The sequence below is a fragment of the Pseudopipra pipra genome, chromosome 1 (genome assembly GCF_036250125.1).
Source record: "Pseudopipra pipra isolate bDixPip1 chromosome 1, bDixPip1.hap1, whole genome shotgun sequence".
Classification (NCBI taxonomy): domain Eukaryota; kingdom Metazoa; phylum Chordata; class Aves; order Passeriformes; family Pipridae; genus Pseudopipra; species Pseudopipra pipra.
Window position 1 is genome coordinate 97,200,981 of NC_087549.1, and position 20,954 is coordinate 97,221,934.

At 41.0% G+C, this 20,954-nt stretch overlaps 1 protein-coding gene and 1 long non-coding RNA gene across 4 annotated transcripts in view; both read left to right on the top strand.

The window, feature by feature from the left end:
• The first annotated feature begins 2,156 nt into the window (after nt 1–2,156).
• On the top strand, nt 2,157–8,674 carry LOC135419887 (uncharacterized). Of its 2 annotated transcripts, XR_010433198.1 has the most exons (5): nt 2,157–5,404; nt 6,041–6,154; nt 7,302–7,376; nt 8,270–8,397; nt 8,504–8,674. It is a non-coding gene; the product is annotated as an uncharacterized LOC135419887 (long non-coding RNA). The 2 variants fall into 2 exon arrangements; XR_010433197.1 differs by having other exon boundaries at nt 2,157–6,154.
• A 4,112-nt stretch (nt 8,675–12,786) lies between these two features.
• The window catches only part of LOC135419893 (receptor activity-modifying protein 3-like), a 41,816-nt gene continuing 33,648 nt past the window's right edge, over nt 12,787–20,954 (top strand). The window contains exons 1-2 of one of the 2 annotated variants that reach the window (XM_064666838.1): nt 12,789–13,025; nt 14,800–14,921. Coding sequence is in view for 1 of the 2 variants with exons in the window: in XM_064666828.1 (XP_064522898.1) it covers nt 12,974–13,025 (52 nt within the window). In the remaining variant the exon portion in view is untranslated. Of the gene's footprint in view, nt 13,026–14,799; nt 14,922–20,954 lie in introns of both variants that reach the window. The other variant, XM_064666828.1, reaches the window with a different exon arrangement.

A 20,954-nucleotide genomic window follows, 5' to 3' on the forward strand; every position in this document is an offset into this window, starting at 1 on the left:
CCTACTTACCCTCTTGAACGTCTTCCTCCACATGTGAAGCCTTATTCCGCAGTCATCCCAGAGTACCCCTGAAAAGACTCTGTGATTCAGAGTCTCTTTGTGATGCTAGAGTCCATCTCTGAAGCCTCCTTCTGGGGAAAAGCCTTTGTCCACCTTTGGAGGTTCCTTCCTGTAAGCAGCCTCCATTCCCTGTGGGAGCCTCCTTCCCCTTTCAAGCCTCCTTGTGCTCTGGTGCCTGAGTCCCTGTTTGAAGCATCTGTGATTGTCTGTGATGCCAGAGTCCTTCTATGTTGGCAGAGTGCACATGTGAAGCCTCCTTCCCATGTTTTGGGTGGGAAAGCCTCCCTGTAAAGCCTCTCTCCTGCGATGAGCCTCCTCTCCTGTAGAACCTTGTTACCCTCTGATGCTAGAGTCACTTGTTGAAGCCTGCTTGTCCAGTGAAGGCTCCTTCCCTTGTGAAGATTCCTTCCCTTGTTTTTCCTTAGCCAGCATGACCTTCTCTGTCATTCTTCCAGGTTCTGAGGTTAAAGATAGTTCGCTGTGCTGATATTGATCAATTTTACCCAAGAAATTTTTACAAAGAAATCCTAAACATAATTTTAATCTTGAGGTAGAATGTGGAAACTTTATGGAATATCACAAGATTGTAAGTGGAACACCACTGTCTGTAGGAGGTGTGTCCAGGGTGCAGAGGATTGTGATATATAAATAATTGTGATTCGTGGAACAAATGGGTGATTACATCAAAATAAAACAAACGGATTGTAAAACTTAATTACACCCCCATAAAGAAATAAAACAGACCCTCACAAGGTCAAGAGGCCTAAAACCTCCTTACTATCCTAAGGATAAAATATAGTAGAACTTTAAATCTTTAGGCGCCTGTTCGTCCAAGAATGCATGAATTATGACTGGTTGTAGAGATAACCCTTTTAGCTTTAGCTGTAAGAAAACCCATATATTAAATACTTAGCAAAAACCTGTAGAATGTATATGTATATGATATAATTAATATGCATGAAGTAGCTAAGATAAATACTAAATGTACCCTGTAGTAGGGGTGTGCAGATTTGGGAAACTGGTCTCATTTCTGTCACCCAGCCGGCTGCTTGCTTTTACCATATAATAAACTATTATTCGAAACTTATAGAAACTCGAGACTTTGTTTATCACAGGATGCACCGAGGGCGGGGAAGCCCAAGGGACATGCGCCGAAGTAGATAACCCCATTGGTCACAAAGTCACATGGTTTTAGGGGATAAGAAGGAGCGCTGAGTTTGAATAAACCTCTTTGATTGCCATCTCATCAAGGAGCTGAGTCCATTTATTTATTATATAAAGACTCCACGCTACAACTGTCTGTCCAGAGCAAAGGTGGATTATTTTTCTCTCTGTGAAAGATAAGTAAATCTGCACCTTTTTCCCAACTTGAAAGTATTTTAATTTCCAGAACTGAGAATATTTTTTCGCACATCTAAAAACATATGTCAGCTCTTGGAATTAATAATGAAAGAAGATGGTAGTTTTCTTTTTTTCTTCCTTTTCAATCTTCCAGTCAGAAGTAGTTTTTTTTTCTCCTAATACTTCTGCTGTGAACTGTGGGAAATCATGCACTAAGCCTCTGTCTTTTCTGTTTCCACCCCCTTCTTCACTGGGCTAAAGGTTTCTCTTGAGCCTGATATCCACCATACAGCATTGGTTTTAATTCTTATAGCTTGTTCATTGTAGGAGTTTTTACAGACTGAAAGACAACCTTGGTTATGCTTCTCATTATTTTCATTTTTATTTTGAGTACTAGCTAACCTGCTCCTAATGAAGGAGAACTATAAGCTTCATTGATGCTTAATAAAAGTTCTATTTTTTTGTTTGTTTGTTTCTTTTTGTTTTCTGCAGTGGTTTGATATTTTGTAGCTCTCTCTTTGTCTGTCTTGCCCACTGCAAGCTTGGAATGGGAGTGAACTCTGCTTTTCCCTTGGCTCCATTTCCCCAGGGAGTCTTGCTTGTGCAAAAGAGCCTGTGCTTGGAAGGGCTCCAGACTTGCTGCACCATTCAGAGCTTCTGCTTCCCGGCTCTCCCTTAAGGCGACGCAAGCTCTGGGCAGGCACTTGAGCACTTTTGATGCCTCCTTGGCCCACATACACAGTGGTAGAGTATGTTTTGGAAGGAAAAAGGTGTGCTCGTTGTCAATATGTGTCCTGCTTTGGAAAACATCCCGTGATATCACACACCTCATTCTTCTTTTGTATGTGGTCACTATCGATCCTCACTCTTAAAGTTCTCACTTTCATTCATCAACCAACATAAAGTATTGTTTCCATTTGGAACATTTTGTGTCTTTGAAAGTGTTTTTAGAGCTGTTTTCTGCAATGGTTTGATATTTTGGTGTGATGTAAATAAAGGCAGCTATTCACCAGTGCAACGTATATTGAAGCACATTGATGTGGCCCCAACAGAGTGGGAATGCTGCATGAAGTTCTTTCAGTATTTATGTCCAGTGCGTCTGACTGAGTTTTAAAAGCAATATGCAGTGAGGCATGGCTACTTCCTCTACTGTGATGTTGTTCTCTAGGGTCATTCAAGATCATGTTCACAAGGCCTGATTCCTGGATATCAATACAGAACAAGCTCAAAACCTAGCTGCTAAACACAAAGGGAAATAAGAAATTAACTTTTAAGTATTTCCTTACATTATTTTTGTGCTAAATCTATTTACTCCTACTTTGTTTTAATTATCAAAACACTAATTTTTTTTTAACGTTTGCACAGTAGAGGGAGCTGGAAGTTTAAAATATGTATTCAGTGTTTAACTGTTGCCTGTAAAGATGAGAAATGTCAGTGGAATAACAAATGAGGTTTTAGCATTGCAGGAAGATGATGGACATTTATTCCAAGCCATTAAGTTCAATGAGTCAGAGGATTTTAAGTCAGTGGTGTTAATGGTCTTACCTGGGAGCACTACCATGAGACAGCAGAGGCTGCTCAGCCATATGCTTTGCAGCTGATTTTATTAAACTACAGCTGGCATTGGCTCCTTGATGCTGTTTGTGTTCAGAAATACTCTTTTAATGGAAAAATTTAAATATATATATTTCAGTTACCTTTTAACTAAATAATCTTTCCAGATTCTGTAAGTGTTGAGGTTTTTTTCTCCATCTTTGTATTTTAGTTGCTGTCAAACTCATTTCAGTTGAGCCTGAGATTCAGTCCATTGGAGCTGCCAGTATAAAGGCACATGTACTTGCCCTTGAGCCTATTTCTATGAACACAATCTTCTCCCATCTCCATTAGACTAAACTATTTACGGAAAACCCATTTTGATAAAACCAGGCAAGGGAGAGGGTGCATGTTTAGCTGGTCTGTTAGAGTTGAAAGAAAGTGTTATCTCTTGCCGTCCCAGAGCTCCAGGCACCATGCACATCCTAATGAAAAGTCCCTCAGTCAGTGTTTATTTCCAATGCACATGAGAATCATTAAGAAACCCTCTAAAAAAAAGCCCTGTTTTCCTCACTGTCCTTTGACTGCGTTAGAAAAATTACCTACCTGGCAGCAACTCTACCTGATCCTGCCATTTCAGAGGCATCTCTGACCACATGCAGAGAAATATAGAGCAGCACCTCTACTCTGGTGAGGGTAGAACTTCTTTTAAGCAATTCACCTGGGGCTCAGCTGCTTTCTTAACTGCAGAGAGGGTCCAGCTTCACTTGGTGCCATTTGGGGCACATCTGCTGCATGGCCTCTGCTGCAGCATGGCCTCTCTGCATGGGAGCAGCAGAGTATAGCAGAGGAGGTGAGGAGACCTCAACACACAGCTTGGGCACATCATTATACCACATCTGACCAAAGCTGCAATGACGTCTGGGGGTGTGAGTTCTTGTGGCTCTTACAGTTGGGGAAGAGTAATTTTTCCTTCATATCCCTTGTTTGGGAATTAGAGAGATCTAGTGGTAATGTAAGTGTACAAAGGTGTCTACAAAAGGCAGATGAGGAACAGCTTTGAAGGATCTTTTAAGTGAAGACAAGAAATTTGAAAAAACAAATTTAAAGCAGTAGGACTTTCTTATTGTGGTGAGCTGGTGGGAGTGCCTGACACTGATGGCAAAAGTGTTTATTGTGAATTGAGTTAATACAGGATGTGACAGAACGAGAGCTCTAGCTGCATGGACAGTCACATCTCAGGCAAGGGGAGAGAAAGGCACAGAAAAGATCAACAGTTTGATTTGTGAGCTTAAAGATGAGCTTAAATTTGTAAGTGGCACTTTGGAAACAGAATATGGCACTTTTATATCAGATCTGTGCTGTTGTTACCTGTATGATTCAAAGAGATGGCTTTATAAGCAATTATTTAATCACAATATATCATATACTCTGCTGTTTCTTTGCAGGTGACTGCAGGAATGACAGTTTAGGCTGTTACCACAGGGTGTCTCTCCTTGGTAGAGTCTGGCATTCTATCTGCTGTGACCCATATAGTTTTCCCCGCTGATAATTACTTTCTCTTATCTGGTCAAGAAAATTCCCTTCAAAGGATTTCTTTGATTGAGGAAATTCATTAATATGATCTTGAGATAATATTAATGCTTCTTTGCTTGAGTCTTCTCAGTTACTCTTTGAACAGCACATTTTTCCATAGTTTATTAAGGAAGATTAGCATCTTTTGAAGTTTACTTTAATGGAAGACCTTCTATCAATTAATTAATATTTTCTAGGTTCCAGAAAAAAAAAGTAGTTGAGAAAAGTAAATCTGTGTATTATTATTGCAGGAAACATCTGTGCCCACCTCTTAACACAGATTTATGTAAACCCTTGGAACTGTTCACCCAAGGAATGATCTCATGCTCAGGCTTCCTGAACCCATCTCACAAACTGTCATACTCATAATCAGCAAAACAGGCAAATGAAAGAAATGTTCAAGAAATTAAGGTTCTTTTGGCTCTACGAGGAGCAGTTAAAAGGTGTGATTGTTAATAGTTCCCACGAGATGGCTCCCGAGGTACAGAAGTGATGCAGTGCCCAGCATGGATTAGGTTCATGACCAGCAACTCTATCATGTCGTAAAACACTACTGCAGAGAACAACAAAACCATAACTTTAGCCCAGACTCCACCGAGGATAAACATTACCACAGGGAGCACATACACCGAGAGCGGTGTTATATAACATGCCTGTGAGCACGTATGCAAATGAAATAACATGGTGACCAGCAACTACTAAACCAATAAAATTGTTGCTTATAATTAATTTGTTTTAACATGCTCTGATCAGGTCTGTTTTTATCTCAATCCTCCGGGCCCTATGTTGGGCACCAAAAATGTCTGTCATTGTTTAACTGCAGCCCTAACTAAGCACCACACAGCTGCTACCTCACTACCCTTGCCCCAGTGGAGAGGAGAATTGGAAAGAATAGGTAAGCCTTATGTGTTAAGATAAGTACAGCTGAATAATCAAAACAAAATAAAATATACTATTACTACAACTAATGATAATGACAACTGTAATGGAAAAAAGAGACAGAGAGCAATAAACCCCAAAAGAAACAACTGATGCATAGTACCGTTGCTCACCGCCTGAAGCCCAGCCCTTCCCCCAGGAGCGATCAGCCCCTCCTAGCCAACTCCCCCCAGTTCATATACTGGGCATGATGCTCTATTGTATGGGATATCCCTTTGGCCAGCAGGTCAGCTGTCCTGGACATGCTCCCTCCCAGCTTCCTGTTCACCTGCTAACTGATGGAGCATGGGAAATTGAAAAGTCCTTGGTTCAGGGTAAGCCCTGCTGAGCAACAGTTAAACCATCAGTTTCTTACCAACATGAGTCTCACACTGAATCCAAAACACAGCACTGCACCAGCTATGAAGAAGAAAATTAACTCTATCCTAGCCAAAACCAGGCCGGATCTTTTTATTTATTTCTTCCAGAAAGGAAGAAATATTACAAGAAATCTGTTAAAGGAAATTTATTAATTTAAGAGATGGAATTTCTGTCTCAACAGATGAATGCAGTTTTTCTCACAAGCTCAGTCATACGCCTTTACTTTATTCAGAATTGGAATAGCAATGTTCTGAAGAGTAGAAAAAAAAATGAACAGAGTTGGTTCCAACAGAGGAAGAGCTAAGACATATGTGCAGAAGACAGAACAAGTTTAAACTATTTGGAGGTAATACAATCTTTTAAAAGTAGTTGCCTAATTTACGGTGTGAACAGGTTTCTGGTTTTTGATTAAATATTTATGGTTTTTTTTCTCCCAACATGTGCTTTAAGCACTTTTGGGTAATTATAATTATGTTTTTATTTTGAGCTGTTCTGTTTGGAGTTGTTTTTGAAACTCATATTTATTTGAAGCTTTAAGTCTTGGTTTTGCTTTTGGGCTGGAGGAGATTTCATATTTTCTGATAGCTCTCACTTCCTCCACTGTACTATGAAGCACTGTACTATGCTTGCTAGAATCAAGCAGTAAATTCCACCTGAAATCATTGAGCTGCAACTAATTAATCAGCCAGCTGATACAGTAGTTGGAAACACCAAGTATGCACGTGTGCCAGTGGTACACCACCTGCTCTGCCTGTCATCCACTTACTCACATCCTTCCTCTGATTTAGAAATCTCTGGAGGCAAAGGTAAAGATAGCTCACCTTTGGAATATTTTATGTCTGTATCTACCAACAAAATAATTGCCTATCTCAGTTAATCTAGATTATTTAAAGCAGTTTTGCTCATCTATATTAGTTGTTCACTTCCCTTCCATGGAAAAATTTAGTATCCGGTAAATTTGACTTGTTATGGTAACTATTGTTATCTCATTTTGTTGTTTCTGATCTTTTCTAAATTTAAAACAAAAGGAATTGATGGTAAGAAATCCTGAGTAGGATTTCACTGGTAATTCCATGAGATGCAGAAGACTTTACTATTAGAGTCAAAAACAGTGAGATATTTTTACAGCACTTTGGTTAAATATGAAGGGCTAGATATTCTGTTAAAGGTAAATTTATGAAGAATAAAACCTTTCATAAAAGTTAAACATTTTAAAAGATAATATTTCCTTCTATCTGTATTTTATACTTTCATTTGAGGGTAGGTATTATTCCGTGTTAACTAATGCATAAACACACAGTTTACTTTTCTTAGTAATAGCAAGAATTTCCTTAAAATTTAGGTTAATTCTCAGTGAATCACAAATTGAGCACACCCATCTCAGCTGCATACACTGCTGTTTGATATAGGGCAAAGAGAGTGAGTGCTACCAAGATAAATCTTCAACCCACTGTTCCCATCCATGTCCTGTTCTTATTTTTGTGCTGCTCCAGATGTTTGAGACACATCATTTTCTCAAATGAGAGTTGTGGTCACTTGGCACACTGAGATATTCTCTGTCATTTGAGGTTAGTAGAACCCAAGCAGATGCTGTCATTTCTGTAAGTGCAATAAACTCAATTAAACCTTCAATTGATCCACTCAAATGAAAATATTAGTTTAATTCCTATGTGGGGGAAATAACTGGTCTCCTTTACTGAAGTTATTTGGAAGGAATCCCAAGACTTATGAAAGTATTTGATCAAAGGGTGAAAAAACCCTTATGAACATTTGAGATCCCTGGACAGATCTATGACAGAGACGGAAAACACAAGCAAAGGTGTTTTCTGACACATCACCTTTCTTTCCTTCCTTCCCCTTTTTCAATGGCAGTGACAATCAGTGATGTGCTTTAAGCACACTGCCAATGAATTTTCTGCAATGTCTCATATTTACTGTGCATTTTGTTTCAGTCAGGGGAAAGGGAGGTAGTACTAGTAAAGTGAATGCATGACACTGGGGAGAGCTCTCTAGGTCTTCTCCTCGAGTAATGGAAGCTGGGGCTCTGTGCCATGGCACTCCAAGGGAAATTGGCCAAGTAAAACACTGCAAGGCAATATTTGTGCCTGCTTTCACAATTTACATGATTTGTAGCACATGCTGTGAAATGTGTCTGTGAAAGAGGTGTAAGTGGTCTGTGCATGAACTGGGGTTGCCTTGGGGCTGTAAAGATGACAAGATTAAAATAGAATGATTTATTATGGTAGAAATCTAACTGTGTGAATGCAACAGTGAGTTGAACTCAGCCTTAATTAAAATGTTGTGGGTTTGTTTTTTTTTATTTATTATTTTCTATTTTACTTTAGAAGGACAACTATACTAGAAATTAGGACTGGATAATTAGAAATGTTATGTATTGCACTCATTTTGTGCCACCAAATAACATTTTATTTACTATGGTAATATTTTCCATCTTATATAGTGCTGCATTTTTCCACGGAATGGAAATTTATGGGATTTCTCATTTAAGAAGTGTCCTAGGACCTGTCTTGCTCAGCCCTAAAGCCAGTCTTTCATGCATCTGGGAAGGACCATTATTCTGTTTTCATGGTAAGGAGATGCTGGTTCATAACTGAACTGATCAGAACCTACATGTGGATTCAGAAGTCCTGGGCTCAGACTGAATTCAAATAGGCTTTGCTGCTTTCTGTTGTAGGTGGGTTTATGTTGCTGTCTCACCAATCTCTGTGGAGTCAGCTGAATTCCAATGGTTATAAAATGATCCTTCAGGTGGCTGTAAGACTACTGGTAACACAATCCTATAATATCTCAGACTTAACTCTGTAAGATTTTGTATGAAAATAACTTAAACAGTGTTATTATTTCTACAAGGAAACAAATAAAGATGTGCGTTTCCATCTCTCTTTTTGTACCTTTCTCCCTGACTTTCAAAGCTGAGTTATTTCTTAGAGACACAACTATGTATGGGAGACAGTCTGTATATTCCTTGCTGGCATTTTCCAAACTGCTCAGCCAGCCTGTCATGAAAAACTAAATTCATTTTGGAATAAAAAGTCAAGGCCTCTAGAACATAACTGACGGTGAAGTGTTTAAAAACTCATAAATTAGTTTTGGCTTTATTTAGAAGGAATAGAGCATTGTGTGCATTTTGCTAATGTTTACATTTAAAATGAAGGCGTGATTTGTTTCCAATCCCTGGGCCAAATTACAAAGGTTCTCTGTTACACCAAAGCTTTGGCTGGTGTGGAAAAAGGATAGCTGTGCACAACAGGAAGAGAAGATTATGACGTGCATGACATATAGTCACCAATGGCCTTGGGATACTCTTTTGGTATGAGAACAACAGATAGGAATCAGCAAGACATCCCAGTTCCTACAGATTCTTGCTTGGGTCCTTTAATGAGAGCTTTTTGCACTGCTGGCTCTAAAACAAGGGGCAGGCACCTTGGTGGAGGACCCTTGACTGGGGTGCTTCCCTCAAGAGAGAGGGAAGATGGTGTTTGCCATCATCCCATAAAATCTGTCTGGTTTCCCTTGATGTGCTTCGTGACACTTGTGGAAAAATTTTTATTAGTTGTAGGTATTGGTGTTGATGGTGCAGGATATAGAACTACCTTGATTTTTTTTTTTTTTTAATGAAGACAATTTGCCGTACTAGAAACCAGTATGGAAACAAAGTAATTGAATATTCTGCTTGCTTCAAACAAAGCCCACATGCTGTGCTCCTGGGAAGGCTGTCATGTCATGGCTAGGTATGTAAAATAAAATGGTCTCAGAGGTGATAAATACTTACAGCTTGGCACCTCTGAAATAGAGTGCACTTTGGCACATGTGCACACTGCTTAGATGCTTTGCTTTGAACATGGAAACCCTGCTGAAATCACAGAGCACAATCACATATGGCTTAAAAAATTAAATTTTAGAAGGCTGGCAAGATATTCGTGAGCTTCCCTGTCTGCTCTTATGTAAAAAAGCCCAAGGTCTTTACATACAAAAATGTCCTTTTTTCTCTGCCTTCAATTCAGGTAATGCAGGCATAAAGGGTTTCAGCTCATCAAATTTGACTGATTTTACATCAATTTGGCTGTTATGTGCAGTCAATATACCACACTGTGGCTTTTGAATCACAGGAAGAAGCTATTTTTTAACTATGGTTTTGAGGTTTTTTAGCGTGTTTTTACACTTCTTATATTGAAGGTAAAAAGACAGGAATTATTTTAATAACCTGCAGATCTCCTCCCCCCCCCCACCCCCCCTTTTTTTTTTTCTGGAGCAGGAAAGACATACTCCTAGGAGCATTGAATGGGAAAGATGACCTACTTTAGCTTAAAACCGCAGATGAACTGAACCTACTTTTTCAAACCTAAGTCCAGCAAGCAATCCCATTAAAACATCGTCTTAAAACCTTAATGTACCTTTTCTACAAAATTGCTATACTAGGAAGAGATGAAGAAAACTTTCCATCCAACACTGGGCAGTCTCTCCATGCAGGCAAGCAGCTGCTCTCTTTGGGCCAACACTTGAGGTGACAAGGAAAGGCAATGTCATCTTTGTTTTTTCCTAATTTATTTTATTATTTTTTTATTTTTTAGTTTCTGTTGGATCAGTTAAACCTCTGGAGCAGGAAACTTAATCGTCTTATCTTGCACCACCCTGAACACCGTAACACTTGCACTAATACCTTTCCTGGATGGCTTGACTTCCATCTCTTCTCACCTCACACTCCTCATGAACCTTCCCATACTGAAACAACTACAAACATGTCTATTGCTATATTTTCTTTTAGTCAGTGGCTAATTAGCAGATTTAAGCATTTCAGAACAATTTCTGAAGCAATGTGATTGCAGCAGTGTCTTCAGGGTACCTGAAAAGGAGTTAGTGTGATCTCTGGAGGTCGTATGTCCAGAAATTACAGCAGACCATGGTTTTGAGGTCACTGTTAGCGTGTGTTGTTTAGGGATGGGATTCAGAGTTTTGTACAGCAAATGGCATTTACAACATCACTTATTTGAAAGTGAATTGGATTTCTACTTCTGGTGTAGCTCCATGATGTTACCAAGGCAGATTTGCAGAACAAAAAGGTTCATGATCGTTCTGAAGTGCATCTATTTGAATTACTTCAATGGTAGGGGTGAGTAGGGAGGAGTGGGCACCAACTCCTGTTGAGTTTTGAACCACGTTGCTGACAGTTCTAATGCTGTGAGAGTTTTGTTCAAATACACCTGTGAATCAGACTGCTCACTGTAGACCACTTTGCTGAAGATATCATCTAGCATAGTTGGCTTGTCATCCAATGCAACATGCTGAATTAGGCCACTTACCTATAAATTTATAGGTAAGTTTATAGATAAAATTTATGGTTAAGTGGACTAATTTAAAAAGCACCTTCAAACTACGTGCTGCAAGCACAAAATGGGAAGTGCTTGTGGAATCTTGAGCTGGAAAAAGTAACATTCCCTTTTAAAATTTGCCAGTTTCTCATTGAAACAGGTGAAGAAAATGAATATGAAAGATGTAGAAGAAAACTGTCAACATCATCTCCATGTGTGTTACAAAAAAATATTGCCTGTATGCTGCATAATATACCGTAAATATTTTAATGTATAATAATGTGTATAAAGCACAATACATGCTAACCCTCCTGAAGATCAGTCTAAATTATTGAAAATACTAATTGTAACTTTAGATTTGCCAGTAACAGAATTTATGACAGAAAGGAAAATCTTACTGTTAGGAAGGATGCTATAGATGGTATAACAAGACTATGGTGTATGTACCTTCATGCTTGTCACTTTCCTGGAGTTCCTTCTGGCAGGGGCAGCTTGCAAACACTCCTTACAAAGCAGAAATGGCAATCCCTTCGCTGAAGGATGATCTCCCTGAGCTATGGTTTATTTATGGTATTTTACAAGATTTGCTTCCAGCTAAGCGGAAAAAGTAGCACACAGATGATAGGAGGTTCTAACTAACACACTTGTAGTTTCCAAAGTTTTCCATTTCCTTCAGCCTAGATAACATCATAAATCAGACAAAGGTTGTGTATTGAAAAGTTTGTTTATGAAGGCACATGCAATGCATAATTCTGACCTGGGTGTTTGGAAACACTGTGCTATTCAAGCATACAAAGTCAATGGGAACAACCTGACTGATACATAAAAATACCCTCTGTTCTTGTGTATGGCTTGAAAATCTCTTTTGAAATTTGAAGTTTTATGGTACATTTGACCTTTAATAATGGCAGTGACTTAATGTTCTACTGAAAGGTAGTTACTGGTGGAGCGTCCATGTACCTAGAAAAACACTCTGGCTCTTTATTACTGAGCAGTACAATTATTTTTAGCTAAGAAAAGCCTTCTTTAGCAGCCTCTCAGTCTGGTGTTTCTTGATGGAGATGCTAATTGCCTATAGAGAGAGCTTCAGGAACACAGACTTTAAATATTGATGAAAATCAGGAGCTAAACCATTCTCTGAAAAGAGCCACGCAAAGATGAAATGGCAATAAAAAACCACATTAAGCATCTTCTTAGAGCTCCAAGCTGCTCTGAGTCTGTGTGGAGTCAGGCCATCTCGCTGCCCACGTTCAGCTGTAAATATTGAGCATGCTAACATGTCAGTGCCGTGCAAGCCAAACTGAAAGGGCTGCAGGTGGACTAACACAGGTGTCCTTTCAGCCCCTCATGCCTTCACCCCCACCGCCAGGCTGTTGTAACAGGAGGGGAGAGGCTGCTGTGGCTCCCACGGCAGGAAGTGAGGAGTCACTGAGCCCCTTGGACACTTAGGACCAGAACCTCTCCCGTGCGGGGTAGGTGCCTACCCCCCGAACACCCATCCCGACCGGTGGATTGGGAGCGGCATCCTTGCCGTGGCTTTTGGAGGAGCTGGAGGCACGGCCCTCCCAGTGTGCATGCATACGCAAACACAACACTCACACGTGCACACTCTCCAGCCTCCCGCGCCCCGCCCGGCCGCCAGGTCCGCCCCCCCGGCGCTGGGAGCACCCGGAGGCGGGGGAGCTGCTCCCCTCCGCCCCCGCTCCCGCCCGAGGCTGGACGCCGAGGCATGAAGAGGAGCCTCCTCGGTGAAGGAGCTGAGGTGGGCTTGGTCCCTGCGCGGCTGCGGACCGGCCGCCCCATGCGGGCTCTGTCCCTCGCGGCCCCTCGCCGGGATGGAGGCGCAGGGCAGCTGCCGGCGGCAGCTTCCCATCCTGCTGCTGTGGGGTGAGTGGCTGGGGCGACTGGACGAGGGGAGCTCGCCGCTACCGCGCCGGGACACCGGTGGCTGCCGCCCCGGGACCGGCCGAGCATCGTCGAGTGTGCGCGGCCCCGGCGGGCGGTGGTTTCTGCCGGGGCGCGGGGCTGAAGTTCGGGAGAGGTGTGAGCGCCCCCACTATTGCTAGAGCATCCCTTTGGGAGGGAGGTTTTCTCCGGGAGTCCCTTGCCCGTGGGTCAGGAGGCTGCGAGTACTGCTTTCCCTCCGGGTCTCTCCAACCATCCCGAGCAGAGCGGCGGCTTCGCGGCGGGAGCGTTTCGGCAGCGCCGGGCCGGCGGCGGGGCCGGTGAGCGGCGTCAGGGCCCCCGGTCCCCTCCAGCATCGCACTGACGGCAGCCTCCCATCGCCGAGAGGAGCCCCCAAACACGACACAGGGCGCTCAGGCCCCAAGAAAAATGGTCTCACAAACTTCTAGCGTTAGACGGGTTTTCAGATCCCACATGGGTTTTGGGGAGGTGCGTTTGGCCTTTGAGGAACGTTTTCTGCTGCAGACGGAGGGGCTGATTCCTGTTAGAGTAATTGAGTTACAAGCAGGCAGTTATTAAGCAGAGATCTTTCACTTAGGGTAGCTCTGCTGCTAGAAGAACTCTCTTATTGTTCCTTGACATAAAGCTTGTTTTGGGGTTCTCAGATTTAATGTGTTGCAGTCAGGTCAAAAGTTGCAGGGAGAAGTAAGTTCTGATCTTCTTCACTCAACAGAATACCCAGAGATGTAGTTAATTCTCTGTGAGTCACACTTAAGGGAGAAGAAAGTCAGGTTTCGTAGCTTTAGAAGGACTTTTTGACTTTGTTTGCTGCTTTATGCCACTTCCAAAGTACACAGGTGGTAAACACTGGACATCTTTCTATGAAAAGATGTCCAAATAAATGGATAATTGTATCAACAGTATTCAGTAGCATCATCTTTACCTGATCTGTCAAAAGGATCACATGTCAAATACATGATTCTCTGTGGCTTAAGGATTGCCTAAATCTTACCTTAGTTGCTCATAGTTTGTTATTTCCCAGCTGTAAAGGAATAAAAAGGTGGCCAACATCTGTCTTGACACGGGAAAGATTTATGTGATCTTGAATTTAGGGAACCAGGCAGTTTTTGTATGGGGACACATCTTGATGTTACTGTGACTTTTGGAAAACAAAATTGCTCACTGGAGGTTTATTTTCAGAGATTGAGTGGAATGAGGGGCAGTGTCCCTGTGTCTCAGGGCATTTTTCACCAGAGAGATAAAGGTAAATCAATTATGTTAGGCATTTTTGACTGTGCTAGTTCCTTTCACAAAAAAAAAAAAAAAAGATTTTAAGGATATCTGTTAACTGATAATGCATTGCTTTTGCCTGAAATTGGAAAGGGTAGATATAATCAAGAATTAATGAAATGAGACTGGTTTCCTAGTAGGAAAAGCCCTCTAAGTTCTATGATGTGAAATTGAGTTTTTTAATAAGGAAAGCCTTAAGTGGTAGAAGACTAAATTTCTCCCTTGAGTAATACAAACACACTTTTAATATCAGTTATTTTGGAAGAATTTTTACTTTAATTGAATGGCCATTCCTAATGGCTTCTTTTGACTAGCAAGAGACCCGTGACCTCTCTCATTAAGGTAAAAATCTTGCCAGGATTCCTCAGTGTTAGCTCACTGACTGCAGTGGGAAGTCCATCTGGGTGGGGACCAGGACTGTACTTCTGTAGCCTCAGACCACTGCTTTCTCTATCTTTCTGCCTAGGACTCTTGACACATTATCACTATGTAGAACCATCTGTTGTGTTGTCCTTCCTTAGCAAGGATGACAAAAAAGGCAATGTGTTCACTCGGTGATTGTAAGAGAAGTTGGATTTGCTGTGTGTGGTGAGTATCCGTGTGGAGGGTAAAGAATGCGTGAACTGAGGCACCTGGTACACAGGCATGTGGTCGGTTCTGTTTTCCATATGAAGTGCTGATAACATCCCGAATTGGGGCAAGGTGCAGAGCTGGTAAATGCCAGCTGTCAGGTGAAATCCTCTACTTTGCTTAGCAGATTTGTAGTTCGAAGACACTTACTAACTGTGGAATCTAAGCACCTCAGAAATAGTGATGTATTTACCATCATACCAGAGTCTCTTATTCTACTTCTGTGTATGGGAACTGAGGCAAGGAGCAACTTAAGGGCTTGACCAAGACTTAACAGATGAAGTGGCTTTTTTACACAAGTCATTGTTTTGGCATCTCTGTCTAAATGTTTACTCCTTCATTCTTTATGCAACACCTGCATTTCAGTAGTACTATTTGTATTTGAATTGAAAGATGCTACTAGAGTAAAACTGGGTGTTTTTTAAAATTCCAGATTAATCTTTCTCAGTATATGTATATAAACCCATGTGATTCTTATCTGGAGCAGTTTTCCAATGCAGATTTCAAAGACTGTCTGTAGATTTTTGCATTTTATAATCCTGTTTTCACAGTGTTAAACAGGTCAGGGGTGAGCAACTGGACAGTTGGAAACCTGGAAACAGAGCCTGGTCCCAGTTACGTTTTTGCTTTTTATTTTAAAGACTATACCTCACCTTGCAAACAGTAATGAAAAAGCTGTGTGTTAAAGTCCAGATTCTGAGCTGCCCTCATGTGCAACATAGCATCTGTAACTCCTGGAGAGTTTGGATTCCAACGAGGGAAAAAATCAAACAGGAAACAATTTTAGTGGGTTAAAGTTTGAAAACCAAATCAAGGGTTTTTTTTTTCATTATTTTCTTATGAATATATCATGCTGTTCTGCAGCTGCAAAGGGTGGAACAAAGAAAGGGAATACTGTCATAGGAGTTCTGAATTTAATAGACCCAGGCGAGTGTGCATGTAGAACAAATAAACCTTTGCAAAGAAGTACATCTGATTCTGAGACAGACCACAGAGTTCTAACAAAAACACTTCTCTAAAATATAATGCCTCATTTTCTAAAAACATGATTTTCAACACTAGGCAAGCAGGAAGACAGGCAGCAGACCACACCAGCATCCATCCTGAAAGCAAAGCATCTAGTGTAAATGCAACCTCTGTTACAACTTGCTGTTGGATCCAGACATTTTTCCCACCATCCTGCACCCTGTTTATGTCTCCTGATTCTTTTATTTGGCAAGGTGTTGCCATTTTCCTGAGGTCTGCACTTACAACAGGAGATAGGTTCATACCACCTGCTCTTGACAGGGTGAACAGCAGGATTTCCTGATTTCAGTTGTCTCTGTGATGGTAAGTGAACTACAAGTGGTAGCACAGAGGATCAAATGCCATCTCCAGATGTCTTGGTCTGAGCCCCCAGGAGGAATGACACTCCATGTTTGAAGGTAATTCCAGGTTGAAAGTGTGGAGGAAGAAGAGAGACTTTTTGAATCTGATTTACACCAACGAGATCTAATTCTTGCTCTTAACTTAGTAGAGATCTCCCTACTTACATAGTAGTTAAGGTTTTAAATAGCTTTGGTGTCAGGGCTTTGCTTTTAGGTTTATTTTGGTCAAATCGGTGATGCAAATCATCAGAGGCCGTTAAGATAGAAGTCTACAAGGTAGACAGGTACTGCTATAGGGGCACATACTACATGATTTTAAGGAAATAGTTTTGAGCATGATTTGGTTCCCTCAAGGAGAACTATGGCAGATTTTGTCAACTGAATTGTATTTAAACACTGCAGCACCAGCAGTTTTTGTATGGTTTGTGGTTCAATTTCCCCCACCTCTGTACTGATAACAGAGATGATTCATGGCTTGAATTGGAGACAAATAAGTCAAATTTCAGTTTTCCTTACCAAGGAAAAAAGTGCAGCGAGCGGTCTCTTACAAAACACTACTTGCTACCATCTGTTTTGGCTATTGAAATTAGTGCTTGAGAAACACATATGAAGAAATCAAACTGTGGTCTCCTAGGGCTCGCGGAGAGATTAATTTTCACAAACATAATGAAACGTGCTTTAATTCACACCTTTTTAGTTTAGTGAAAGCTGTTGCATGAACCATTCTATTTCAGAATAAAATTGTAGAAGTGTATTATTGTGTTTTATGAAAACAGCCTGTGCTTTTTTCTAAAATAAGAGTCTCTTCACAGCCAGTCTTGCATTGAGATAAACTGAAAACCATAAACAGAAAAAAAGACATTTTTTTAATGTGACTGTGTATTTAGAACAATCTAAAAGCTGCTTGAAGAACCCTTGAGTCATTTGTGGGAATGATACGTGGGTATGAGGAAAGAAAGGAGTAGCAAAGTGGAATAGGAGAAAGCTGCCTATTCAGAAGTTTTTAGGCTTAATTTCCCTTCATATGTTGGCTTTCCTGAAACCAGTCTGAAACGAGGAGACGGCTTTGTTCCTCGCTAAAAACCTTAAAAGAAAATGCAATTGCACTGTTAGATGGTTTGAAGGTTAGAGACAATCCCAGCCTTTGTCTTTGGAGCAGCTTGACATGATCTACCATACTGTCTTGAGCAAGCGGCATATCTGCATAACAGCTGGTGGCCTCAGTTTATCTCCAGGAATACAGAACTTTGCCTGTATGTAGCCAGATTGATGGCCTTCTATAGGTGGGGTGTTCCACCTATGCTCTGAGCCAGGGAGACTCTCATCTGAAGAGGACAATGTGATAGACATTGCTGGGGCCCTAGCCCAGCTCCAGGTTGCAAAAGCATGTCTTGATTGTGTTTAACTAGATTAAGCTGAGTAAGCAAAGGATTATGCAGAAGCATCAGGCCTGCAATAAAGCATGTGTCTTACTTTCACACCCTAATAAATGTGACTAATTTGCCCTTATTTTGTAGAGCATTATCTGGAAAAAAATTTTCTGTGTGCAGTGTGAGAATAAATACTATAATTCATGTTGGCCAGTAATGACTGTCACTTCTTGCAGGAATTTACTTTTGTTTCCAAATGTCACAAGTGACAGATTTCTTTTGCATCCCTTTGTGTGCAGAGAGATTGATCCTAGAGAGTCTAATCGTTATCAAATATTATTGCATTGATGTTGTCTCAAAATACACAGTTTAAGATTTGACAGGGTGTGAAGCCTTTGATCTGTGTGGCCTTCCTGCCTTTAGCAGAAGGGAAAAGAGGTTTCATACCCATAGGGTATTGGGAAGAGATGGGGGGATACTGGGACAGTAAATGGCACCTTATAGAAGTTCAAGTGCTCATCAAAAGGACACAAAGCTTCTGAGTCTTAAGCACTTGAACTTTAGCTTTGGTCTGTACTCTTCTCTTTTGCTCACCTTCTATGCGCTGGAGACTGTCGTCAGGGCTGTGAGGAAGATGTCCTCTTGATGTGGAGGTGTGAAGGCCACGCAGGTGTTTGCAGTTGGTCTCATCACCTGAAGAGACTTGGCTGTCTCTGTGATACCCAGACACATATTCTGTAGCTTTGGAGTGGAGGTGGCCCTTTGCTATGTCAGCCTTTGCATCAGGGCTTTACTGTCTGGTAGTCACATGGGGCTGTGGAACAGATTTCTTCTTCATGTTTGTTTTTGACAAGTGGCTACAAATGTAATGTGTCCTTTATCATCTCTTTGAGTTCTTGAGCTGTTCCAGTTTTACTCCTCAAGGGTCTCCCTGTACCAAGAACATGTACAATTTAATAGTAAAAGAGGTTTCTTTAAATTTACTTAGCAATGGGTGTTGTAATCTTTCAATGATAGAGCATTAAGCTTATGTGTCCAGGTGAAACGGGAAAAATAAATTTGTTCTGGCTTTCAATGAGATGCTCCAAGCATGTATTTCTGCAGAGTCATCAATTGTCATTCAGTATGTGGGGAATCTCCTCTATTTTAACAGATAAATATGTAGTTTTTTACAAGCTAAATACTTCAGGCTAACTCAAAATCAGAACTTACTGTATGATATTAAAAAATATTGTAAATCTCTTATTTTTGACCCATGGAGCTAGACTAGATTTGCATTCAAGGAAACTAACTTTGCCATTAGTAAATGTGGATGCTGAACATATTTCCAGAAGTATGTTCAGGGTTGAATTTCCTGCCATGGAACACTTAGTGATGCACAATGAAGTAATGTTAGTGTTGCTGGAATAACCATCGGTCCAGTTTCTGTTTAACTGGCTCCAGTGCAGACTAGAAGCAGCAAAAAAAGACAAATGCAAAGGAAAGGTCAAGGAAAATTAAGCTCCTCAAAATATTTGTGTTTTCTTTCTGCATTTTAAGGTTTTTGGAAAGAAATGTTAGTGCTCTTTTCTGGGATTTAATTATTTTAAAAAATGGGGAGGGGAATCTCTGTCTGTGTGGTAATGTGACATTTTATACCTGCTATTTACTGTGAGTTTTAGTTAAAGTAGTTTCTAACTCCTCTTTGTCTTATCTTTCTGGTGGAGCAGTACAGAACAGGTGGAATGTGCATTGCAACACCATAAGGATGCTTGATCCTATACTGCTCATGCTATTGCATGCTGATTATGCCTGAGCAGTATTTAGGTTTTTTCCTCCCAGCTACTTCATATTTTATCATGCAATTAACTATATATATAAAAAAACTTGTCAAAGAAATAAAAAGTGTTGGTAGGAACAATCTCACATAAACGCGCCCTATAGGAAATGGGGGATTCTTCATCCCTTGCATTCCCAAAATCTGCACTGGAAATGTTTATGAAGAATATCTGTCTTTTGAGTAGACATTATTGGCTTGGTACAGAAATTATTGAAAGACCTTTACCTTATGCTACAAAAGATCTGGATGATGTGAGGGATTCCTTCTGGCCTCAGAGTATACCACTCCACAGCTGTATAAATAAATTAAGCTGTTTATAAGTTCACGAGTAAAAGAATTGTTGACACATTTGCAAAAATACAGGGAGGGAAATACTCATTCTTATCTACTACTCCCCTTTCTACTTATTTCTTGCATGACTCCAGAATCCTGAGCAGGATTTTACTCAGGCTTTAGGAGAAAAAGTTCGCCCCAATATGAGAGCAAAGTCATGGAAAATTTCAGCCCAAGAATGTTTCTGAAACTGTGAAAGCAGAGAGATTTAGGTAAACTGTTTTGCAATTTCACTGATAGTGTTAGAGCTAAACAAACCCCAATGTTCTATAGATCAATAGAGAGTAACCAATATTGTTCAGTCGAACCCCACACTGACCAAGTCCAAGCCTGTCAGTGATGGTGGTAGCATCTCTGGGATTGCACAGTTAAAAAGGGGGAAAACTTGCTGCACAACAGCAGGTGTAAGAGAGGAGGAACATGTGAGAGAAACAACTCTGGTTAGTGAAGAAGGAGGGAAACGTGGTGCTTCAGGTGCTGGAGCTGAGATTCCTGTTCAGCCCATGGTGAAGACCATGGTGAGGCAGCTGTGACCCTGAAGCCCATAGAGGGTCCCACACCAAAACATATGGATGCCCAAAGGAGGTTGTGACCCCATGGGAAGTTCACACTGAAACAGGCTCCTGGCAGGACTTAAAACCTTGTGGAAAGACACACATTGGAGCAGTTTGTGAAGAACTGCAGCCCATGGGAAGGACTCACATTGGAGAAGTTTGTGGAGAACTCTCTCATGGGAGGGACTCCATGCTGGAGCTGGGGCAGAGTGTGAGAAGTCCTCCCTCTGAGGAGAAAGGAGTGACAGAGCCAATGTGATGAACTGACTGCAGCCCCCATTCCCCATCCTCCTGCACTGCTTGGGGAGGAGGGAGATAGAAAAATTGGGAGTGAAGCTGAGTGTGGGAAGAAGCGAGAGATAGGGGAAAGGTGTTCCAAGATTCGGTTTTATTCTTCATTACCATACTCTGATTTTAATGGGCAGTAAATTAAATTAATTTTGCCAAGTTGAGTCTGTTTTGCTCATGGTGGTAGTTATTAAGTGATTTCTCCCTGTCCTTATCATGCCCCATGAGCCTTTTGCCATATTCTCTCTCCCCCTGCCAGC